Source organism: Maylandia zebra, linkage group LG9, assembly GCF_041146795.1.
Source record: "Maylandia zebra isolate NMK-2024a linkage group LG9, Mzebra_GT3a, whole genome shotgun sequence".
In the NCBI taxonomy this organism is placed as follows: Eukaryota; Metazoa; Chordata; class Actinopteri; order Cichliformes; family Cichlidae; genus Maylandia; species Maylandia zebra.
In genome coordinates, this window is record NC_135175.1 from 17,887,819 (window position 1) to 17,911,129 (window position 23,311).

The window sequence follows — 23,311 nt, forward strand, 5'->3', positions numbered from 1 at the left end:
GTAGAAAGAAATTTCTGTATGGCAGGACTCTGCTGATTTAAACCTGTAAACAAGCACTACCACACACATACACACGTAAATCTCAGGCCTTTAGTGACAGTCCAGCTCAGCTCCCAGCTAACAGGCCGTGACAGCTATTCAGCACATCAACAGAACAAATTTCCAGGAACAAAAGTCATTGTTTCCAACCAAACTCCTCTACTCCAGTCTGCTTTCTGCAGACTGGTTTATGCTTAGATACAGTCCTCCTGTGGGCAGGGAGAAGGAAAGAAGGAAGATCTTGTTTTTTGGGGGTTTTTTATTCTAGAACACACCGAAAACCAATTTGTTGGTTTGAAATTATTCTCATCAATAGCATCGGCTGCAGCTTTCAAGCTAATTAGAAACTTCATTGAAACAGCAATAACAAGTTAATTATGTTGCAGGGATATTAAAGTCGTGCAGTCCCTCCTTCTATCACCCTCTCTGCTCTCACATCTCCACTGATGCTCCTCTTTGTAAACACGCTGCTCGTCTTCCACCCGCCCTTTTTGAGTTCTCAGGAATGCCTTTGAACCCCCCACAGACTTTTGAAATTGCATATTATTATTAGGCATCATTTGTATCATCGTTTATTTCTAGGGAAGAGCTGTTTGTTTGCTGGATAATTGTACAAGATGACTTTTCAGACGTGACTAAAACGAAAATATCACAGCTTTCCAGAAAAGATGTTTGAGGTAGTCTGACATCTTTAAAACCATGATGGATTTTAATGTTGGAGTGTTTATAGAATATATACATCTAAGGTGATATTTTAAACAGGGTTATAGTTTATAGCAAATGGTAAGAAGGGTTTTTTGGTCCAGAGACATTTCTAACACTCAGATTTTATGGTCATTGTTTGAAGAGTGTAGTTATATATGATGTGTGTAGAAACGCCAGAAGAAAAAAGAAATCAGGAACAGCCTCGGGTTAGTATTAGATGCAATATGTGTTCATCCTATTTACCTGATTTTTGCAAAGTGTTTTTAATTCATTTTCACTGACCTGATCAGGATTCATGGGAATTTAAAATGAAGGATAATCAAGGTATGACTATGTGAGTGGTTTCCTTGTTACTAAGCTACCATATTTAAAGCTTTCCTGGCGTTTGGAAACCACGAGGGGGGACCATTGAGCTTCTGATTGTGCTGTGTTGCTTTGCATTGGCTGACAGCATTGAATTACCATCTTTTGTTCATCATCTTGTGTACTCTGCTTAATGTGCTGATGCAGATCTTAGCCTGGGTCTTTTCAAAATGCTGTGGTCAGTAGTTTTAGTCTAGATTCGACTCCCTATGAAACAAGGATGCTAATGTGTTTCTCTCCCTCCCTCTTTCCTTCTCACTATCTCTTTATATCTCTGTCATGTCTCAGCTGGATCATTATCCTGCAGTCAGCTACAACCTCCCTGAAGCCTCAGACACACAGTTTAACCTGGTCAAGACGCTGTTCTTGGGAAAGGTTTATGGTGAGTGTGTCACTTTAGCTAAACCTTTTCTGCTCACAATTGTGCATTCGGGTCATTATTATATGTATATATGTCTCCCATATATAAGTATAACACTCTGAAATCACACTAATGTGTAAATCAAAGTATCTTTTCATATACATTTAGAGTCCTTTGTCATGCTGAGCATATATGGAACTAACAAGCTCCTCTGACCTATGTTTTACTTGTGAGTCATACAATCTGAGAATAACAGACAAAAAATTAAAAACCAAACATTTCTGCACTTTCCCATGGATATTATGATAGGCTGATATTCTTTTTTTTTTTTTTTTACAAATTAGTTAAGGTTATGATTAATTTATAAAGCTTTCTTCCTAGGGTAGCTTTTCTGTTGTTTAACTACTTACAGTACAAAGTGTTTTGTAAGACCAGTACAGAGAAGTTTCCCCAACACTCTCCAATGTGATTGATTAGTGATTAGTTACTCGGGCAGATATATACCACTTTTCTAAACTGAGTTATTTATATATGTATGAATATCTATCTATCTATCTATCTATCTATCTATCTATCTATCTATCTATCTATCTATCTATCTATCTATCTATCTATCTATCTATCTTCTGTGTGAAGTAAATGTACTTTTAGATTTTGTCCACTAGAGAACGCCAAAGACCTGTATAGTGACTTGGCTTTGCCTGATTCATCTTCTTCTGTTTGGTTGTAAATGTGGCAGATCCAGTGCTGTGAAAAATAAAAATAATCACCCCTCCACCACCGTACTTGACAGTTTGAGGTGTTCTTCCTGATCATCCACATCTCCACTTTGGTCTTATCTGTCCTAAAGACACAGTTCCAAAGTCTTGTTATTTGTTCAGGTGCAAATTTGCACATCTGAGTCCTGCTGCCATGTTCTTTTTACACATGAGTGGCTATCTTGTGGCAATCCTTTAATCATAACTGTTTGGTATTTTTCTAATTGTATTGTCATGAACTTTAACATTTAACATGCTTACAGAGGCCTGTAAAGTCTGAGATGTACCTGAGCTTTCTGTATATTCACGGTCCGACCTTGTACTGAATTTGCCTGAAAGGTTGTGATATTAGTTTAACACATGACTGAATGTTTCAAACAAGCAAACTGCCCAAATTTCTGCCTTTACAGAGGTGCTCGCATTTGCTTATTATGAATTAGCCAAGTGCATTTGATTAGCAGCACGTGGCTGCTACTTACTATTCTTTTTTCACATGACTGTATTTTTAAATATGCAAACCCTACCGGGTGGTTTTTGGATCTGCATGTTTCAATCTTCCCAGATCATTTAGACATTCAGCAGTATGGATTTGACATACATTTCAGTTTGCTTTTTTTTAAATGGCTTAATCTTTTTTAGATTTTCAAAGTGGCATCCTTTGCTACACGAGATAGCCTTCATTAATCCCACAATTGAGATTTTCACAATATTAGTTGGTTTTATTCGATTTTACAGTGACTCGTGATGCATTTTAATGTCGCCACCCCTTCCGCCCTTTGTCCTCTACTGCAAGTGCAGAGAAGTTCACTGAGGTTGAAGCAACATGTGACTTCTCTCACCAGCCAGAACTACTGATGCCGCTGCACACACCACAAGAGCCGAGAGGAATAAAACCCCATCATCAATCTTCAGCCAACTAAACCAGCACATATGCTTTAAGGACAAGCAAGTCCTGAGATGTTTGTTTATAACCAGGCTGACACATCAGTAAACCGAAATGTTAATTTTCTACATTGTAGCAAACATCATAACACTAAACCACACAGAGAGAGAAAATAGAAGAACAGGGAACAAATGCGGGTGTTTCCACATCTCATCGGATCTGCTCCACTTCTGTGTTTGGACCGCAGAGACAAGAGAGGCTGTCAGACAGCTGAGCTATCAGATTCTCTGTTTGTGGGAGAAAGCCGCCCTGTGTTTGGTGCAGTGCTCAAACGCACACTCACACACTGATCACAGAGACATCTCCAGTGTCACCTCGCAATCTGTTGATTGTGAGATGTGATTAGTTAACTAGGATAATGAAGGAAGAAATACAATAAGTAGACATTAGAGAAGCATAAAAGAGAAGACATGATCACACGGAGCCGAACACCTTCATAATCATCAGTGTACAGTGAAGATAGGCTTTTTTCTCAGGTAATTAACAGCACCAGAGTCGTGCTTCAAATTCACAAACACTATCAGATAAACACTATTAACTGAACCTTAAATCTATGACGCATTTACCTATTCACTGCTCAAAAAAAACACTTTGAAAACACATCTGATCTCAATGGGAAGCGAAAACCTGCTGGATGTCTACACTGAACTGCGTAATGTGTTAGGAATGAAAGGATGCCACATCGTTTGATGCAAATCAACCTACAGAGGGCTGAATTCATAAACACCTCAAAAGGAGGAAAAGTAGAAAGATGATGCAGCAGACGCAGTTACCGAAATTACATTGCAGCAAATCATAACAGTACTCAGAAGATGCCCGCATGTATGCATGCCTAACAACCTCAGGACATGCACCTAATGAAATGACAGATGGTGTCCTTGGAGACAGTCTGAGGTGCAACGTGGTGGCGTCAGATAGACAAAAACATAAAGTCCCAGAGGTTGTCTGTTGGATTTAGGTCAGGGAAGTATCAATTCCTTCATCCTCCAAGAAACTGCCTGCATACTCTCCCCACATGAAATCATGTATTGTCTTGCACCAGGAGGAACCCAGGAGCCACTGCACTGGTGCCTGTAGTCCGTAAACGTCTGTGCAGTCCTCCATACATTAGCCTCCCCAGGCTATCACTGACCCACCACCAAACTGGTCACACTGAACAATATTACAGGACACACAGCCTCTCCAGACACTGTCATGTCCATCTCATGTGCTCAGGGTGAACCCATTCTCATCTGTGAAAAGTGCAGGCAACCAGAGTTGGACCTGTCAATTACAGTATTCTGTGGCAAATGCTAATAAGGCTCCACAGTCCACAAGGCTGTTTGTAATAGCTCTTGCCTAATCTTAATTTGTTCACATTATCGTAACGTAAGCTTTTAGATAGTATTTCACATTGACTATATGATCCCAGACAACTGTTGATAGAAACCTTTATCCTGAAAACCATAAAAGCATTTACTATTACTATAATTGGTCAGTTCTTCAGTGAATCCACTGACAGAAAAACAACTATAGCTTTGATAATAGAAAAATTGAATTATTCTCAGGTTTATATAACCAAAGAAAAGGCTCTATAAAATCATTTAGCATGTTTGCTGCTCCTGCTGAAATCTCAGTTTCGTGTCCTGAGGTTTGCAGTGTTTGCTGCCCAGGGAGATTGTGCTAAAGTAGTATTGATCATGTAGTGCAGGGATGATTCAACACATGCTTCTGTAAATGATGAAACCTTATGCTTAACGTTACCGTATCCTGTGTATTTATGTGTGTGCGAGTAAAAAAGTGTCCTTACATCAGCGCCTAAGCGGAGGATATTTATGGTTAGAGCAGGATGGAGAGTGCATGTATTTTGTTGCACATATCTGGGGTAATGGAGGGGGAAGTAAGTCCTCATAAAAGAAAAAACTAGATTTTAGTATCAAGACTTGGTTGAAGGTTAGGTTAAGTTAAGGGTTAGGTAACCGGTGGTTATAGTGAGGCGAAATCTGTAAGAAATTACTGCAATGTCCTTTAAAGTGACACAACTGTGTGTGTAGGAATGTGGTAGGTGGGTGGTTGATGTACGGCGTATGGGCCTAGATCTATGCGTCCCGGTGGAATAGATGGGAGAGATGAGTCATACATCAGCCAGAGCAGCGGGCACGCTCCAGACTCTGTCCTCTGTGCTGCAAATCTGTCAAGTGTCTGTGTGTGTGTTTGAGTGTGTGCATGGACCGTGTGTGAGTCTTTCTAAGGGAATAGATTCAGAGGCAAAGTCAGAGAGAGAAAGAGAGAGCACTAGAAATTGTGACAGTGGGAAAGTACTATCATAGAGAGATGATTGTAACCCTGAGGGTTAGTTGTAAAGGACATGTACATCAGTACCAGTCTGAACTTCTGATTTCTCTCTTCTATTCTTTATCCCCCTGGCCTCTATTTTTCTGTTAACTGTCCGCACTGAATGAATGTGTCCCTCCCTTAAGGTGATACCAATTATTTTACGCTGGATTTAAGAAAGATTGCCATTTCTTTATGTGACGGCTTTATTCTGAAGAAGCCTCTATTTGAAGTGGCTCCATGGGTGTAGTTGTTAACCCATTAGCCTTACATGTGAAAGATGTGAGGCAGAACCAGCCTACAAGCTATTGTACTTGTAGTCCAAAACCCAAATAAATGGGAGGGTAGCATCAGGAAGGACATCTGGCATAAAATCTGTGCCAAATAAAACATGCAGATCCAGCCACTGTGGCGGCCCTTTGGGAAATAAGAGAGCAGCTGAAAATACCTTCTATTAGCTGTTATTTGCAGACACTGGTCTACTTTTTCACATAGTTTTATTTCAAAATGCACCTGTTCTTTCCCTATAAATCTCCTTGGACTCTCCTATTAGCTGTTTTCAGCAAGATGTGATGTGAGACAGTTGCTGTGTCTGTAAAGTCTGTTGTATGGAGTTTAAGGAAATCTTTATAGAAATAAAGTTTATTATTCATGTTACTATGTAAGCACCATTGCATAAAAACAGGTTTATCTGTGCTCCAAGTTTATCAGTATACAGATTAAGTTGATGTTCACAAAACAGGATCTGCTGCTATAAAGTTCACTTTCTTTAACTTCCTTTACGTTTAATGATTTACAAGAAAATAATATGGTGCAATGCAGAACTCTTGAGCCAGCGTCATGTCCTGACATTTTTCTTCCAACTAAAGACTTTCTTTTAAGTTTTTAAAGTGGTCTTGCTCAATAGCTCTCTTGGCTGACTCAAGGAATCAATTTAAATTTTTAATTTTAGTCACTTTTTTACTAACAGCCTTTTGCAAAAACACATCATTTGTTCGCGTATTGTTAGCTGAATCTATGAAAATTGACAAAGGTAGAACAGTTTGATGGGTATAAAACAGTATTTTTGCACCAGCAAGGTGATTCCCAAATAACTGTCAGCCCAAAACTTGGCATATTTTGGCAGGGTGTGCAGTGTGTCCTTAAACGATTTGAGGATACTGGACAAATGGAGTACAAAAGACAAGGGACATGAGAGATATATTAAGACCTCTTGTTGATCTATCACTGAAGACTCATGAGAAATAAATAGACACTTTATTGATCCCACAAGAAAATGGTTTCAACGGGAGGTTGGCTGTCATTCTTGAGGAACAGAAACATGGAGAGGTGTGAAAATTACACAAGAACTGGAATGAAGATCAGTGGCAACAGGGCTTATGGAGTGGAATTTTTCTTTGCCATCTAGTAGTGTTGTATATTGTTGATTATACTGATTTGTTGTTTTGTTTTGCATTGTTACATATTGATAAATATTAGAGTGCTTTTTGGGTTGTTGGTGCCCACTTGTAAGAGAAATTGGAATTCAGATAGGGGGCAGGTGCTAATAAGAATTTATTCTTCTTCCTGCTCCTTTTCACCCATGGCTGCAGTGCTATATTAATGGGAAGGAGGATTTGTATGTAGGAAATGAAATACTGTTGAACCATTAGGGGTGGGGGAAAAAATCGATACTGTGTAGTATCGTGATATTTTGTTTGCTAATAATCTATCGATACAGGGACAGCAGAAATCGATATTGTGTTACAAAAAAGGTTTTTGTGCTCAGAGCATGTTGATCCTTTTTCTGAGCAAGAATCCTGACATTCCTTCACTGTCCAAATGTGTTTAACTTTTTTTTGGCAGCAATAAACATGACAGTTTACTTATTTTAATTTAAGACATGTTTTATTTTAATTAAGTTTAAAACTTTTTTATTTAATGTAAATTTATATTTTGTTTTAATTTACTTTCAAATTCTTCAGTTGCTGAAGGGGCTGCATAGTTTTCATAAATTGCTTAGTTCAGAATAGCTATAATTGTACCAGATGGTTGCATTCAGTTAAGTTGGACTAGACTGTAATACAAACCGTTCAGTTTGTCAACAATAAAACTGACTGAAATGAGAGAAAGACTGAGTGCGAGACTTTGATATTAGATAAAATGAATATTGATAAAGTTTACCTTTATGTACAGAATCTGAATATTGCAAAATATTTTTAAAAAAAATTGCAATAATATCGTATCGTGCGTTAAGTATTGTGATAATATCGTATCGTGGGATGTATGGTGATTCCCACCTCTATGAACCATGTGTGAAACAAATAAATAAATGAAATGAAATGAATGCAAATGTGAAAGATTTGGCTCAAATCGTCATCAGTATGGAGAGAAAATGTCAGGAGAGAGGTACAATATTCAGTGTCTACAAACAATGTTTAAAAAATGTTGAAGGCTCTGTCACGATTTGGGGCTTCAGTGGTGTCGGTGAGATCTTGTCAGCATTGATGGAATTATTAATACCATCAGATCCACCGTGCAATACCATCTTTAAGTCTTAAGTCTACTTAAAGAAATAACAAGAAGTCTGCCTCACACAGTTCAGGCTGTGTGGAAGAAAAAAAGTGGTCATAACATTGCAGCATACTGAAACACCAGTGCATTAGTAAATCATTTGAAGTACTGTCCTGTTGATGACAGTTTTGTGGAAAGGTTGATGGCTCAGCACCCAGTTCTACATAAGACTGCTGATTATGCATGCTGTTGGCCAATTTCTAAAGCATGTCGGGATGAAGTGCAATCAATTTCCTCTCTTCTAAGCATCTCAGAAACTGCCTTTTGGGTTTTGCTCTTTACATTTGGATGCACAAGACACCCTGACGCTGGGTAAACTTAGTGTTAGATGAGGCTGCTGTCTGTCTCCATTTCTATAATCTGAGTGTGCCTTTTTTGGTGCCTGCAGTTTGTGTGTGATAGGATGACATCATACTGTCCTCTGGCTATTACCCTTAGTTGTACTTGTACCGGGAAGTCCTAATCCAGTCCAGTATAAGTCCAGATCCAGGTTTTCTCCAGCTGCTGTCTCAGAGTGGGGGTGGGACTGCAGTGCAGAGAGAGAGAGAGAGAGAGAGCGGGCAAGTGAGAGAGCGGGCAAGAGACAGAGAAGTGCTTGCCAGTGTGGTACTGTGCTACGAAAATCCACATAACAGGCAGAAAGAACATATAAAGGAAGAGGAGAGGAAGAAGGCTTGCTGAGCATACTGCCTGTAGACGCAAACTCCACATAGGTAACTACACTCTGATGCATGCATGTTTCACCATTTGTTTGTGTTAGTCCCTGTGCATGAGTGTGCCAAGGCTTCTACAGTTCAGAGTGAGTCATTTGAATATAAACCGCAAATTGAATTTGCAGCAGAGGTAGCGAGGTAGATTCTTTCTTTTTCATGCTTTGAGCAATTTTTGATGCTTTCGAATTTACAAGGAAATCCACCCGCTGGATTAATTGGATTGCGGGAAAATACACAGGAAGAGAAATTAGCTGTCACAGAGAGCCTGGTATTAATTTTTTTTCCCTTGCTCTGTTTGCTAATGCGTGTTTTCTGTTATGGCTGTGTTTTTGGCTCATTGTCTGTACATCCCAAACATCCTGATGAAGCAAAAAGCTAGATTTGGAACAGATGAATATGACTGTGTGTGTATGTGTGCATGTCTGCGTGTGTGTAGTCAGTATGGGCAGATGTTGCCATCACAGGTGCGTTTGCCATGTCAAAAACACAGATGGTCTTCACCTGTTTCTCTCTACAACCCCTCTCATCATCCTCTACATCACAAATGCCCTTTTTACACGTGTCCATTTACTGCAGCTCATTTTGTTTATTTATTTATTTATTTCTTCTAATGCTCCAATGAACAGGAGACCATCGCATTTGCAAAAGTACTACAGTTCCCAAATACTGCAGTACACAAGGACCAAAAACTCAAAAAGCAGCTGTGCTCAAGGTTACATGTTTTTTTCTTCTTAAATTTAAGAAGATTTAATTTTCACTTCTCTCTCCATCTTTCTCAATGTCTCTCTCTCTCTCTCTCTCTCTCTCTCTCTCTCTCTCTCTCTCTCTCTCTGACCCTCCCTGCATCAGCCATGACCAACAACCAGACAGCATGTGTGTGTTTGTGTGGTTCAAAGGGTGTGGTTTGTGGATTCACATCAGTGTTATTTTTGATGCGTCTCAAATGCTCCATACTTTCATTACCCACCTCCCCTATTTTCCCCTTCTGTCACCCTTATTTCAGCTTCCATTTGTTTCCATGGCAACTGTGTTTGATCTCCTCCACCCCTCCATTTGAGCACCCTTCTTGTCACCCTATTTCTTTCCTACCCCCCCCCCCCCCCCACACACACACACACACACACACACACACACACACACACACGCACACACACACACACGTTCAGATCAGAGACTTTTCTCCCACACCCTATTTTCCCCTCGTGTCTCTCACCTTTCCACTTACCACCACTTCTTCTTGGAGAGGCAGCCACACCCTCCCTCACTACTAGTTCTGCAGTCGTCTCCATCCTGCCTTCTGTTTTTTCATCCAACTTCTCCTATTTTTTCCTCCTCTTGAGGCAATTCTTCCACCTCAAAACACATCCCCTACCTACCCATTATCTTCACAGCAGGCCTCTCCTCGCAGCTTTATGTGCTCCCTCACCTTTTGAATTATGCATACGATATCACCGGTCACATCTGATCAACATGCTGACCTTGTTACAGTCGTGTATGCGTGTGCACTAGCGAGCATGTCTTTAGGTATATTTATAAGGGTGGCTTATATGATACATGACACAATGCAACACACGCTCTGTGTATCGTATGATGCCACATTAAATCATTTCAGTCTAAAGCATAATGGATTATGCTCCTCTGTTTTCTAATTATGTTAAGTGTGTGGAAAGCTGTTTGTTTGTGCCCATGTTTTATTGATTAGTCTGGGAAGCTCCATAAGACGCCATCAGGGCAAGCTAAAGAAGCGATTACAAGCCGCGATGTTGTGGTGACTGGCTCTGACAAGGTGATATTACTTGTTAATGATCACGTATTAATGTGTTGTTAAGCACTGGAGCCAAGCAAACCACCCATTAGAAATCTCTGGTTACCTAATGTTCAGTTTTTCCTGACCTGAGATACTGCATGATTTTATTTGATAGAATAATACTATAGTTGAGTCTAAGGTTTACCCAAATACAGGAAGCTGACTGATGCACAAAGGTTGTTTTCTTGCAAGGTAAAAATCACTAGAGTGTTTTCTGTACTAGTATCACTTATATAATGGTGTCGCCGCGTTAACATTAAATAGAAAGCATGGTGTAACATTTGTGATGTTTAAGAATAATGTTCTATCGTTTAAACTACAAGCATGTGGATTTGTAAGGGAAGCTTGTCAGCTATACTCTCAGTGCATTGCCTATGGCATTATGTGGAGAGGAGCCTCCCAACGGAGAGCCTATTAGTATTCACACACAGACCTCTGCAGTGATCAACACATGTTCAGGCACACAGGAGAGAAAGAGCTTCATTCATATTCATTTTACGTGTTATCAGTAATCTGCTGGCTGTGTTTACTTTAATACTGCAAGGCCCTTGCTTCCATCCTGTACCTGTCTCTCCACCTATTTTGCACACCCCCACGCATATGCAAATTCCTACAGTTTCACCATCCGAGGCATTTTCGAGGTGTGAAGAGAGACTCGGATCTGAGACTTGATTGACCGAGGGATGCAGAGCTGCAGTTCAGTTTGAGTGCGTCTGTACATGTATAAAAATGAATACCTTCAACACAAGTGTCTGCATAATTATTGTTTTCCACCTACAAAGACAAACTGCACAGAATACAAACAGTGCAAGTGTCTGTAGGAGGTCTGCTCAGCTGAATACTAAGAAAACTCACGTAGTGCTTGGCTCTGTTCCTGGTAGCACAATCAATAGTGCACAAGCACACACATGTACAGTACATACTTGTATTGGACCCATGAAAATGGAATAAAGAGAGAGAATTGCATTATAAGCCATGTCCAGATACTCAGAACCCCATCATCTAACATAACAGGATTCATTAAATAAACCAGTGCATACACACACACATACACAGAGCACTGTAGTTGGCCATCCCTTGTTCATCTGTGGGATTGTCCAGTGCTTTCCTCTGGGTGTGGCATGGTTGTGCAGAAGCATTGCAGCCATGCATGTTAAAATTTAAACCTGGCTTTGTCTACACACACAAGTAGAGGTAGTACATTTTTCATCTTCCCAAAAAGTGTCAATGGCAGCTTTTTTGTGTGTTTTTGTTGTTGTTTTATCTTTCCAGGTTTATGCCAGCATGGCAAGTTTATTTCATGTCTACACAGAACTGTAGGTGTTAGAGGGATTTTTAGTTTTTTTTGTCTGCAGCCTGCAGACAAAAAAAAGCATCTCTTCCATTTTCTTTGAGGATATGTGTGTGAGTGTGTGTCTGCACCTATAATTTGTTTCTTATATTATGGGGGCATTAATGTGTACTGTCATGCCGAAGGAATTTAGCTTCTGCATTAGACTGGCCATTCAGTTTTAGTGTGCAGATTTGATATAAGGGTTGGACACTAAGGTTTAACGTAAGGACTGGAGATAACAGGGAGTTTGTCTAGACTCGTCTGCAGATTGTGTCTCAAGGCTCTTTTTCTCTGCCTTGGCTATGTGTTGCAATAAAGGGTTTTAATAACTGCAGGGCTATATCTCCTGCGTGGTGTTTTCCACCACATGGGTTATAATTCATGCGTGGGTGTACTATTATGTTGTTCTGGTGATTTTTATTGGAATAACCTGACCTTTTTGAGTGAATTTTTGTTTTTTTGTTGTTGTTTTTTTATGCTTGACCTTGGGCCATATGAGCGTTAAAACAAACAACTGCTCAGTCGCCTCCAAATAACTATTAGGGTTAAAAAAAAAATCGATATTTCTCCACTCGTGAAAATATGCCGTGTGCAACCTACAAACAGCCCTCAAAATCCACAGATTGAACAAAGATATTGGCCCAGCTGGACCGAGCTCGGCGGGCCACCTGCAGTTCAGGCGCTGATTTATGTGTGAGTCTGTGTGTTGAAGTACTTTTCGTTTGAAAAACAAAAGGGGATGAAAATCAAAGGACTGAGAGAGCGAGAGGGGGCTGGACTGAGAGGCGGCTGTATGAGTGCACAAATTGCTGCTTTTAAACATCTGAATTTGTCAGAATTGCCTTGGCAGTAAGTGGACCTCAGGCAATTTCCTACCCTCCAAATTATGGCAATTATTACAAATTATTTCTGTCATGTGTTAGCACAGTGGACAACAAGAAGAAAACTAGCTTTTTTATCATTATTTTAACTTATATATGTGGTTATGATTATACACGGATTACATTGCAATAAAAAGATCGAGAGAAGTGAACCCTTGTTTGGGCTTTCAACATCCGTATGTACACACAAAAGTGTGATAAACATTTGTTATATGATTATAAGTGCCGCTTACAAAGAGCAGGATGAGCAACGTGTATTCGTGCTCGGTTGAAACCAAAATAAAAAAAACGCTGAATATGAAATATCACCTCACTGCTGTGCTGCTAAATCAACCCATGAATAAAAGAGTGACTGCAGAAAAGCAGAGCGCGACAGAGAAACAAAGCCTGTGAGAGCAGCGGGGGTTGTAATTCATTATTCATCTTCTAATTTGACATTAGAGGTCAGTGTGTGTTCCTCCCCTGCTTCCTACCTCCTCTGCCTCCTCCGCCTCGCCTTCACTCTCTTGTGTGAATTCCTAATCTGACCGGGTGTATTGAACTTGCAGAGTTTGTTTTGTCTGTACATCAGCAAAAACTGACGCCTACAAATGCTTGACTGTTCAAAGCTGTACGTGGAGTTTGTTGTGTCTGTCGATTGTTTATTTCGAGCTCTGTAGTCATTTGTAGAGATCCTGATGTTTCTTCTCTCAGTATCTAATTACAAGTTGTAGTTCCAGATAACTAACCTGTCTCAGTAAACATTCAACAGATAGGTTCTTTAAAAGTCATCTGGTGATGACAGCTTCTCTCCAATCCTGTCTCTGTGCAGAAACTGGACACATAGACCCAGTCATCATCGAGCGTTACAACACCCCAGGTTTCATTGGCTGCCTGTCGCGGGTGGAGTTCAACGGAATTGCCCCACTCAAGTCTGCACTCAGAACAGCCGTAAAGTCTCAGGCAACGCCAACAGAAAAGCAGCCTGCAGCTGCGTCACCTGCATCTTACCAGGGTAAACTGGTGGAGTCCAACTGCGGGGCATCACCTCTCACTATCCCACCAATGTCTGCTGCAACAGATCCCTGGCATCTGGACAAAACAGGTGAGTGGAACATGCTCAACAGGTTGATTTTTCATTTTTCTCACTGATAAGAAAAAGCAACGCTGTGCAGTCTGAACAGTTAATGCAGATGTGTTAGTTCTGGGTGGCAAAGGAGAGCTTATAGCCCCAAGTTTTTCTTCACAGCAGAGCAAGAGTTCATTAAGTATCCTCGAAATGCTAGTTTAAGACTTGTGTGTTTACATGTCCGTACACACACACACACACACACACACACAGAGACTAATGATATATCCAGCGGCAGTCTTTAGTATTTTTAGTGTCATCATTCTGGAAGCATCCGTTTTCCTCAGGCTCTGTGCCAACTGTGCCTTTGGGAGCGTTGAGCTCTCTGAAATTGATCCAGTCCATCGATCTCGACTCCAGGTCCTCACTCGAAGTCTGCTCGCAGCCATCCGTCTACAAAGTGGATTATTATTTATGTTGCCTTAGGTTCTCTATAGATAGCTCAGATCTATAACATATTGAGACCTCCCTCCATCCTTCCACTTTCGTAATGATTGTGCGATGCCAAGTCGACTCTTTTGCGTTAGTTTCTTTTTGTTGGTGATGACATCCTTTCCCGTTTCTGTCAGTTTACTTTTCTGTGTTCTCACCTCTCTATTATGCTTTTAAATATATTGTAGTTTTATCCAATTACATCCAAGCATATGCAGCTAGCAGAGGTAACCATGATTTAAATTTCAAAACAATAAATAAGAAAAAAATATTTTAAAAAAACAAAAACACCACCAGACAATGCACAACAATATAGTCCAGATAAGAAATACATAAAATTACAACATAAAAATCCATAAATAATAAATAAAAATCCATGGTGCATACGAAAATACAAAGGAAATAAATAAGAAGGCGTACACCATGAAAAATGACACTTAATACATAATTAGCATAAAATGAATGCTCACAGATGTGGTCCCTCTTTAGCTGTTGTTTGATGTATAGCAGCTGAATTATTATTATAATCTCACTACCTCTAGTAGAGGCTCTGGTAACTTTTTCACTAAAATTCAGTTTTAACATGATGAACTCACCCAATCAGGTTGGAGCGAGTCCATGTAAGGAGCTTATAAGCAAACTTAAATTAAAAGAAAAAAATTGAAAGCTTAAAATATTATATTTTTGAAGTGTGACCCACCGTAAAAAGGCTGATGGGGTTTTGCTGTCACCCTGCCAGGCGGGCGGCGTGGATACCCAATTATACGAATGCAATAACTTGAGAACCAATTGTCATAGTATTTTTTAAAATCCATACCATATGTGCATCTACTACAATTCTTGGACAAGTTCAAATCTTACTGACCTCAACCTTGAGATCAACGTCAGAGGTTAATCTGAAAATCACCTGGGATTTTCACATTTATACCATAGATGCATCTACTAGGAGGCTGAGAGGTAGCACTGGTGGTCACCAATAATCACTGGACACTGTACATGTAAATACATATTAGCCACCTAGCTTAATCGTTTTTTTGCATAGAAGGACCCTGGAATGTACTTCAAACCTTCCTTGCTTACTAGTGACTTCTTGACGTTAAATATAGTATCTCGTCCTGCTGGCATGCGTGTTGATTTCATGCTTTGGAGAACCAAAGCGTGGACTAGCATGTTTATTCTATATGAGCAAAAAAATAATAGAATAGAGAAAAATTCTAGCTGTATTTTCTGGCCTATTGTTTAATTTTCCTGAAACTATGTAGGTTCAAATTATTGATTTAGATTGGGCCTTAACCCCTTTCTTTCCCTTTTCTTTTTCTATTCCTCCACTGACTTCTACTGACTTTCCCCCACCTGGCCCTCACCTCCTGTCCACTCCAGCGTAATCCCCACTCTGATAATAATGCGAATAATAAAATAAAATAATAAAACGAAACAAAAAGAATAACAAGAGGCACCTACAGAGACACTGTAGTGGTCGTCTTGGCAAAATAAATGTGTTTGGCACAACAAAGCATTCAGGCCATGATTCTGCTTGCTAAAACTGATTCTTACTCATGCTTGTGACTTCCCAGGAGAACTATGGGCAGTACAGCCTGCATTACAAATAGCTGACGGGCTCATAGCAGGGTGATGTTTTTCCTGTGTTAAAATATGCATATTGGGGTTGTGTTTGCACAGAACTGCTCGATTATGGAAGCCTGCAGAGAGTTAGCAGCTCTCTGCTGAGAGAAGTTATTGGCAATTTCAGCAATGTCATTTTACTTCTTTCTTTTATTACACACCCTCCACTCATCTCAACTCCTTTCATATCCACTCCTTGTACATCCAGGGAATATCACTGCAATTAAACGGTGGCAGCAGGCGTGTAAACTGCTTGAGCTCGATGAATGATTAATGAAAACCATGAAATGCATGAGACGGTGTAGTAATATATTTATTTATCTATCAGTAGTAATTTTATATGCATCTAGCTGACCCCCTATGAGCATGCATTTTGGTGACAGCAGGAAAGAAAAACTCCCTTTAACAGGAAGAAATCTCGAGCAGAACGAGGCTCATGGACGGGCGGCCATCTGCCACGACCGGTTAGGGTTGAAGGAAGGAAGACAGGACAAAGACACGTCATTATTAATTAGCAAACGTTCTCCAACCAATCGTTCCTTTTGACTTTTAACTGCTGAAGAACATCAGAGACGCCATTAAGCTCTGTGTTGATAGAGATCGTACGTATATAAAAGGCACTTTCCTGATCTGCTGGGCATTTCTATGTGCACTGTTGTTTCAGCTTGTTTTTGTGTCTTTCTCTCATTCCTTGTTTAGATGCAGTGTTCCCCTTTAATGAGGAGAGAGTGATTCCCGATGGAGTCAACAGGGACTCTGCCATCATTGGAGGTACAAAGTGCCATTATCATATCATCAAGTTAAAAGTGCTTAAACGTGGGGTTTTTTTTATTGCTAATTGATTTTCCACATTTAAGAGGTCTTTAAAGTTTTCAGTGAGTTTATTAATAATTTATTATATAGTTCTAAGTATAGCCTAAGTACTCTCTATCTGACAGCCAAACTCTAATAAATGGAATGGAGAGCAACTCTGGGTTCAGTATCTTGCTGTAGCTTGCTTGGCATGCAGACTGCAGCATAGTGGGTGACCTTCTCTGCCTCCTGAGCTACAGGAGGCAGAGAAGGCATTTATGTAGCACCTTTTGATCTTCACTAGCTTTTACTTTGGGAGGGGTAAGTGTCTTGCCCAAAACATTTGAGCAGGGCTTTATCGCTTGGGTCGGCTGTGGTTCAGGAGGTAGAATGTGGCGATCCCTGTGTCCTCTAGTCTGCAGGTCAAAGTTTCTTTGGGCGAGATACTGAACCCCAAGCTGCCACCTGATGCATCCGCTGGAGTGTGTGTAAATGTTAGACAAGGAGTTTTGGTATAAAAAAAAAGTGTGTGTGATTGGGTGAATGAGGCTTGTAGAAGAAACTGCCTTGAGTGCTGAGTGCCCCATTTACTATTTATTTGCTCTCTGTGCTTCACACATTACAATAACCAGTGGTTGTGATGGATCGTGACCTGGATGAGCTGCTACATCACAGACATTCTGATCATAGTTAACTATTAAAAACGTCTGCTTTATACTTTTCAAGTGACAGTCAAATTCCTTCTTTCTGTCCAAAAAGTACCAAAAACAGACTACAGTTCACTAATGTTTCTAATTACATTACAAACATCGCATTACATACATTTTTATTACATTAATCTCCCAGTTGAGATGGCAGAAGCAGGCTGTGTTTGCCTTTGCTTAGACATTGACTCATATGAGGAATTTCATGGTCGGAGCAGGTTGGTAGCAGTATTTGAAAAAGCCTCTCTGTCTCTACTACAGGTATTATCGCAGTGGTGATCTTCACCATCTTATGCACTCTGGTGTTCCTGATCCGCTACATGTTCCGTCACAAAGGCACTTACCACACCAACGAGGCAAAGGCCAGCGGGGAGTCGGCCGCGGAATCAGCGGATACGGCCATCATCGGCACCGACAACCCAGAAACCATTGACGAATCAAAGAAGGAATGGTTCATCTAACAGCCAATCAGAAAGAACTCTGAGAGAGGGAAAGCAATGTTTTAGATCATCCGATGCCACAGAGATAGAGGTGGTTTAAGTCAAGGCCAATCACAGAATGGACAGAGGATTGGCTATTCAAAAGGACAATAATCTCCCAGGGAAGGTTGGGGCAACGGGGAAGACTGTACAGAAATCCTTTTGTTTTGTTCTGTTTTTTTATATATCCAGAGTATTAGAAAGAGAGGGAAGGGACACTTATTCAACTGAGCACAGCTGTAAGAGACTGTACATGTATATACTAACCGGCTTGTCCTTCTTTGTATCGTGCTTGGGAGTTTTCAGGAGTCCTTTGAATACTGTATATGACAAATAATTATACTTACTGGGTCGTGTGATAGCAAAGGTTTATTGCCAGTCCCTGTTGCGTTTTGATTTTATATTTTAACAAAACTCTTATATCAAAAATGATCAAATCGACATGCCAAACCTTTGTTTTTGTTTTATTCTTTCTTTTTTCTTCTTCTTCTTTGTATTTTTTATTGTTTCAAACTGCGGATGCACCAGTTTGTCACATAATTCATGTCGTGGTAATATAGAACTGAATATGGATGCCAAAAGTCACCTTGTAAATATGATATTATTTTCTCCCTTTTCTCGAAAGATTTATTTAGTGTCAGACGCATAAAGCAAATTAGAAATTTCATATCTATATGAGAGTGGCGCCACACGTCTCGTCTGTCGCATTATAAACGTGTAAAATACAGAGTTTTACGTTTAAATCTTATGACATTCGATTGTAAGGGACACTCCTTTCTGTGGAAGGGCACCGAGGGGTTTCTCAGTGCATGATGGGGAAATCATGACGCCATCATCGCCATTTTCTTCATCTTCATGGTCACGGCAGCTTTCTTTGGATTTGGAATGAGTGAATCTGCGAGCCTTTACTCGTGCGGGCTTCAGCATGTTTGTTTGTTTCTTTGCCAAACACTTGAGTCTTATGTCAGATTTTCATGTTCAATTTGATATTTGAGTTGGTTTTTTGTTTTGTTTTTATACATTTGAAACCAGTGTTGGGCTGTAGTTTTTAAAGCACATGCATGCGTCTGTGCGTAGGTGAATTAGGGAAGATGAGCTTTAGAAGGGGCCGTTTGGGCATGCGCGAAGACCAGACCAAACAGCTTGACTGATGCGTACTGAGTTTTCATCGATGCACTAGGCATTAAGTGGGCGAAGCAGCGTGAAATGAAAAATCAATTTATATCTGAAAAACACCTGGGACGAAGTTAAGAAGATAATTGGCTTATTATTCCAGCGTGCCTTCAAGGTGCTGAGCCGTTTGGCCTTGCCTCACACTACTTATCACAAACCTGCGAGAAAAACTTGACTGCTGCTGCACGAAATCGGACTTAATAGCGTTTTCAGGTGTTTTTTTATGTTGTATTTAAATGGTGCTGTGTTCACTTACGCAGAAAAATCTTGGTTGGAAAAAAAAAAACTTTTGAAATTTAAAAAAAAGCCAGACTTTCCAAGTATTTGTGCAGCAGTAGCAGCTTCAACGCACACGCTTACACCTCCCCTCACACGTGCACACAACAACATGCATGTTTGATGAAGTGTGAGTCATTTGCTCGTTTGCAAGAAAAACACGTTTAGGATGAGGAGGCAGACACGAGCGTCACCCTGCAGTGTGCAACTGCGGTCCAACATGCATTCAAATATGATCTATTTATGTTTAAGTTATTTTTATGTTTACCTGTTTACCTTACCATGGCTTCTACAGAACGACGTGTTACAGCTGAAACCTGCTGCCAACTCTATTTTGTTGTGAAGTTGCTTTATTTTGTATGTCTGTTTGATCAAATTGCTCCCACGGCGCTCGCGCAGTGAATCACGAATCGCCTCGTGATCGAGCGCTTGCTGTGGATCACTTCATGTGAGACATTAGGAGCAGCTGCTGAGCTCAGCTTGCCTTCTACTGAGGCCTCAAAGAAGAATTCATCTGCTTTTACTTCGCATCCCGTAGGGCAAACAAGTGACTCTACCGATGCTTTGTTGTTTTTGGATTTTGATTTTCAGACTTTTAAAATGCATAACTTCATCCTCGATATATGTTTTGAACTTAACGGCGATGATAATTGATTATCAGCGCAGACAGGCAAAACCTTAACCCACATGTTTTGCTTTTAGTTCTCTTGAGTTCAATAAAGAGTGTTTGATCTTTAATAGCAGTTTCTTCGTCTTCTTCTTCTTGTTCAGACACTCGCAGCGTAATGATGCACATCAAAGACAGTACTAAAGATATTCAAGGAACATTTTGTGTCTTAGCCATGTAACCATTAAGAAACAGGGACTATGGAAGAATCTAACCTATTTGCTTTAGTTCGACTTATATAAGTTAAAATTATATAAAACTGATATAATACTTAATAAACGCTATGTAGTTTTTCCTTTGAAAAGTCCGTAATGAACAAATGTGGAAGTTCCAGAAGGTCATATGCTGCCCTCTGGTGGGCAGACAGTGCACCTTCTTAGTCACCCAGATTTACAGAGCATACACACTGATGATTAATGACAGATTACCAAACTAAATAAAGTTAAAAGCTCATAGCTGATGAATTATATTCAGAATCAGTAATAAGTAATATATGAAAGTATATCAAATATAAACTTGCTGACAAAGGTACCCAAAGCAATGAGGCGCTACAAAAAAAGGACTGAAGTGTCCTTAAGATGATAAAGTTGTAGATAAATGTGTTCACTTAAGTTCAGCATGTTTGATTTTAAAGTGATGTCAGGTCTTTATATCTCTTACTCATCAGAAATTTAGTGCTACTCTGCTTTTCCTCAGGAGGGATTTGTTCTGCGTGCCTGGTAATTAAATTAAATTAATTCTGATTACTTTGTGTTTGTTTGTCTGCCCACACCTTTGAACCGAGGTATTGTCTTGTCGTTGTTATTACTGTTGCCATGATCCAGAACTAAATAGCAATATAGCTGCCCCATAATCAGTTTGTGTTATTATAATCTTCGTTTCATTATGTCTGTCGATTGAATCGCTGCCTATATCACTCGCAGCCGCATATTTGCATAACTGCAACTCATCCTTAAACCCTTTGACAAGGACTGTGTCCTAATGTAATGTGGTAAAGTATCCAACACACTCTCGCATGCCTGACAGTGAGCTGATGGGGAGCATTGTGTGTTAAAATATTCACGTAGCTTCCAAAAAAACCTTCACAGAACACACACACACACACACACACAAAATTATTGTGAAATCAGACACTTTTTAACAGCTTTATTAGCTTTGAGGTTGGAAAACAGGAGAAAAAAAAGTCTGCAAAAGAAATCAGAAGTTACAAAAGACAACTTATAATATTTCCGTGTACTTCAGTCCCTTTTTTTCTTACAAGCAGGCCTTTATTGTTCCACTCTGATGCCCCAGTTAATGTGCATGTTGACAAGTATGAGAGCTCAACTAGGATCAGGGTTGGTCTTTGGTGTGCAGCAGAAAACAGAGTGAAATGCTTGAGGTTCATTGCCCCAGGGTGTAGCTTTGTGAATCCGTCATGACTGTAGGGGGGAGAGGGGTTAGACGAATGTGGTGGGGGGGGATGCTGCTGAGATGGAAGATTTGGGCTCCTCAGGCGTCGGGACACTCACCTGTAACGCATATTAGAAAGGCTGGTGAGCGAAGGTCTGCCTCGCTCACAGAATCAGTTACATTGTTGATACTGTTAACTTACCATTCTTGGGCAGCATAACAATGTTCTCAGCGAGGACACCAGTCTCCAAAGAGAACTGCGAGAATTTCTCCTGCAGGACAGCGCTGGTGTCGGGAGTGCGACCTACAATAAAAAATGACGGCGCTCTTCAAGAATGAGCAAATCCCGGAGAGCATTCCTAGAAAGTTACTCTTATTTTGGTAAGACAAACTCACTGTAAAGCTTGTTGAGGACCTCGGACACCCCATTCTTTGTCTTGATGGTGTGGACCAGGGCGTACTCATCGTAAACAACGTCAACAATGCGCATGTCGTTGTCATTGTTCCAAGCTGGTGGGGTCACAGAAATCATGTTAAATCTAAGTATTCAAATATATGTCAGATTTTGGGGCAGTTTTAAAGGCGTCTCTACTTACTTTGGCTGTGGAAGGTGAAACGTCCAGGAGTGTCTGTTTTCTTAGCCAGGTGAGTCATTCTCCAGCAGGAGCCATCAGTACTTAAATGGGGAAAAAATGACCAGTTTATTAGATATCCTCCCTAAAAAAGACAATCATTGCCATTTAATTTATTTTTATTTTATCTTATTTTGAAAGCACAATTATACTCACTTCAGGTTGGAGTAAGAGAGGTCCAGATCTTCTACATCAGTAGGAGTTAAGAAAGCAGTCCCCATCTTCATGGTTGCTTTGTGGTTCACAAACCACTGAGCATTTGTAGCAAAGCCAACCATGTACCACTTGCCCGCCACCTGTAAAAAAGCAAACACTGTTTAAAAAGAGGTTATCTAAACCCTACCTGCATTACTGCTTCCCCTCTGCTTTCTAAAAGTGAGGGGTTGTTTTTGTCTGTGCAACAACCCAAAGACAGACGCAAATAACTTCTTTCCTTTTAAATGTGTATTTGTTACCTTCTCCAGGTTGAAGTCTTTTACGGGCATGACATCTGCACATGCAGCCAGCACGCACACCAGGGCGGCCAGCATCCTCAGCAGTGTGCTCCTCATGGCTTCTTCTGTCTGTGCTTCGGCAGCAAGGAGTGATCAGGAGTGTCAAGGCGGTTTGATGGGAAAGAGCAAGCGGAGGCTTCTTATATTTGCTGCAGGGTACAGCCCTACCCCCATTCTGTCTCCTCCCCACTCCCCCTCCCCACAATCCTGCTGTTCGCTACACCATTACAAAAACCCTCAGGCGAATCACGGCTGTTACACAACTGGCACGTGTGAATAGAGCCAGGACACAGGGGTAGAAGGGATGGGGTTTAAACATTAGTGTCCAAGCATGCCTGGCCAAAATGTCACATGTATAAAATCAGTGTGTTTTCCATTTTTCTGGATATGATAAACCATTGGCATCCAGTATTTCCTGCATGGTCAGGGATTTTTAAGAACTTCATGGTGAAAAAAAAATAAAAATCATTCTCATAAATAACTTTGCCAGTGTTGCATACAGTGGCTTGATTGTTCCTTGCAGCCTCTGAGCACTGACTCACATCATTGTACTGGTTTCTTTCTTTCTTTCTTACTTTCATAAAACCTTTGGTGCATGCAGAATTTCGGTGAGAACCTCTGAGTTTTGTAACTACCAGGGAGTTGGAGCATGCACTATTGACTTGTTTAAATTTAAATATTGCATTTATGTTACAGCAAATCCCCCCTTGACTTTGTTTCTGTGTATTGTATCATTTGCTTGTTACATAAAGTGCTGATTAGCTGTGAAT

The 23,311-nt window shown here is 40.3% G+C and overlaps 2 protein-coding genes across 3 annotated transcripts in view; one reads left to right on the top strand and one right to left on the bottom strand.

The window, feature by feature from the left end:
- cntnap2a (contactin associated protein 2a) overlaps positions 1 to 20,099 on the top strand; it is a 388,888-nt gene extending 368,789 nt beyond the window's left edge. For both annotated transcript variants that reach the window (XM_076888097.1, XM_076888098.1), the window contains 4 exons: positions 1,396 to 1,489; positions 13,581 to 13,853; positions 16,632 to 16,703; positions 17,690 to 20,099. In XM_076888097.1, the coding sequence (XP_076744212.1) occupies positions 1,396 to 1,489; positions 13,581 to 13,853; positions 16,632 to 16,703; positions 17,690 to 17,889 (639 nt within the window). In that variant the 3' untranslated portion in view covers positions 17,890 to 20,099. The remainder of the gene's footprint in view (positions 1 to 1,395; positions 1,490 to 13,580; positions 13,854 to 16,631; positions 16,704 to 17,689) is intronic.
- Positions 20,100 to 21,154: 1,055 nt separating this feature from the next.
- On the bottom strand, positions 21,155 to 22,666 carry ptgdsb.1 (prostaglandin D2 synthase b, tandem duplicate 1). The gene is made up of 6 exons (XM_004546542.5): positions 22,503 to 22,666; positions 22,204 to 22,343; positions 22,012 to 22,091; positions 21,812 to 21,925; positions 21,618 to 21,719; positions 21,155 to 21,534 (listed from the first exon to the last, which is right to left on the bottom strand). Exons 1-6 carry the CDS (start codon positions 22,596 to 22,598, stop codon positions 21,515 to 21,517), a joined length of 552 nt encoding a protein of 183 aa, XP_004546599.1. The 5' UTR covers positions 22,599 to 22,666; the 3' UTR covers positions 21,155 to 21,514.
- Positions 22,667 to 23,311: the final 645 nt, after the last annotated feature.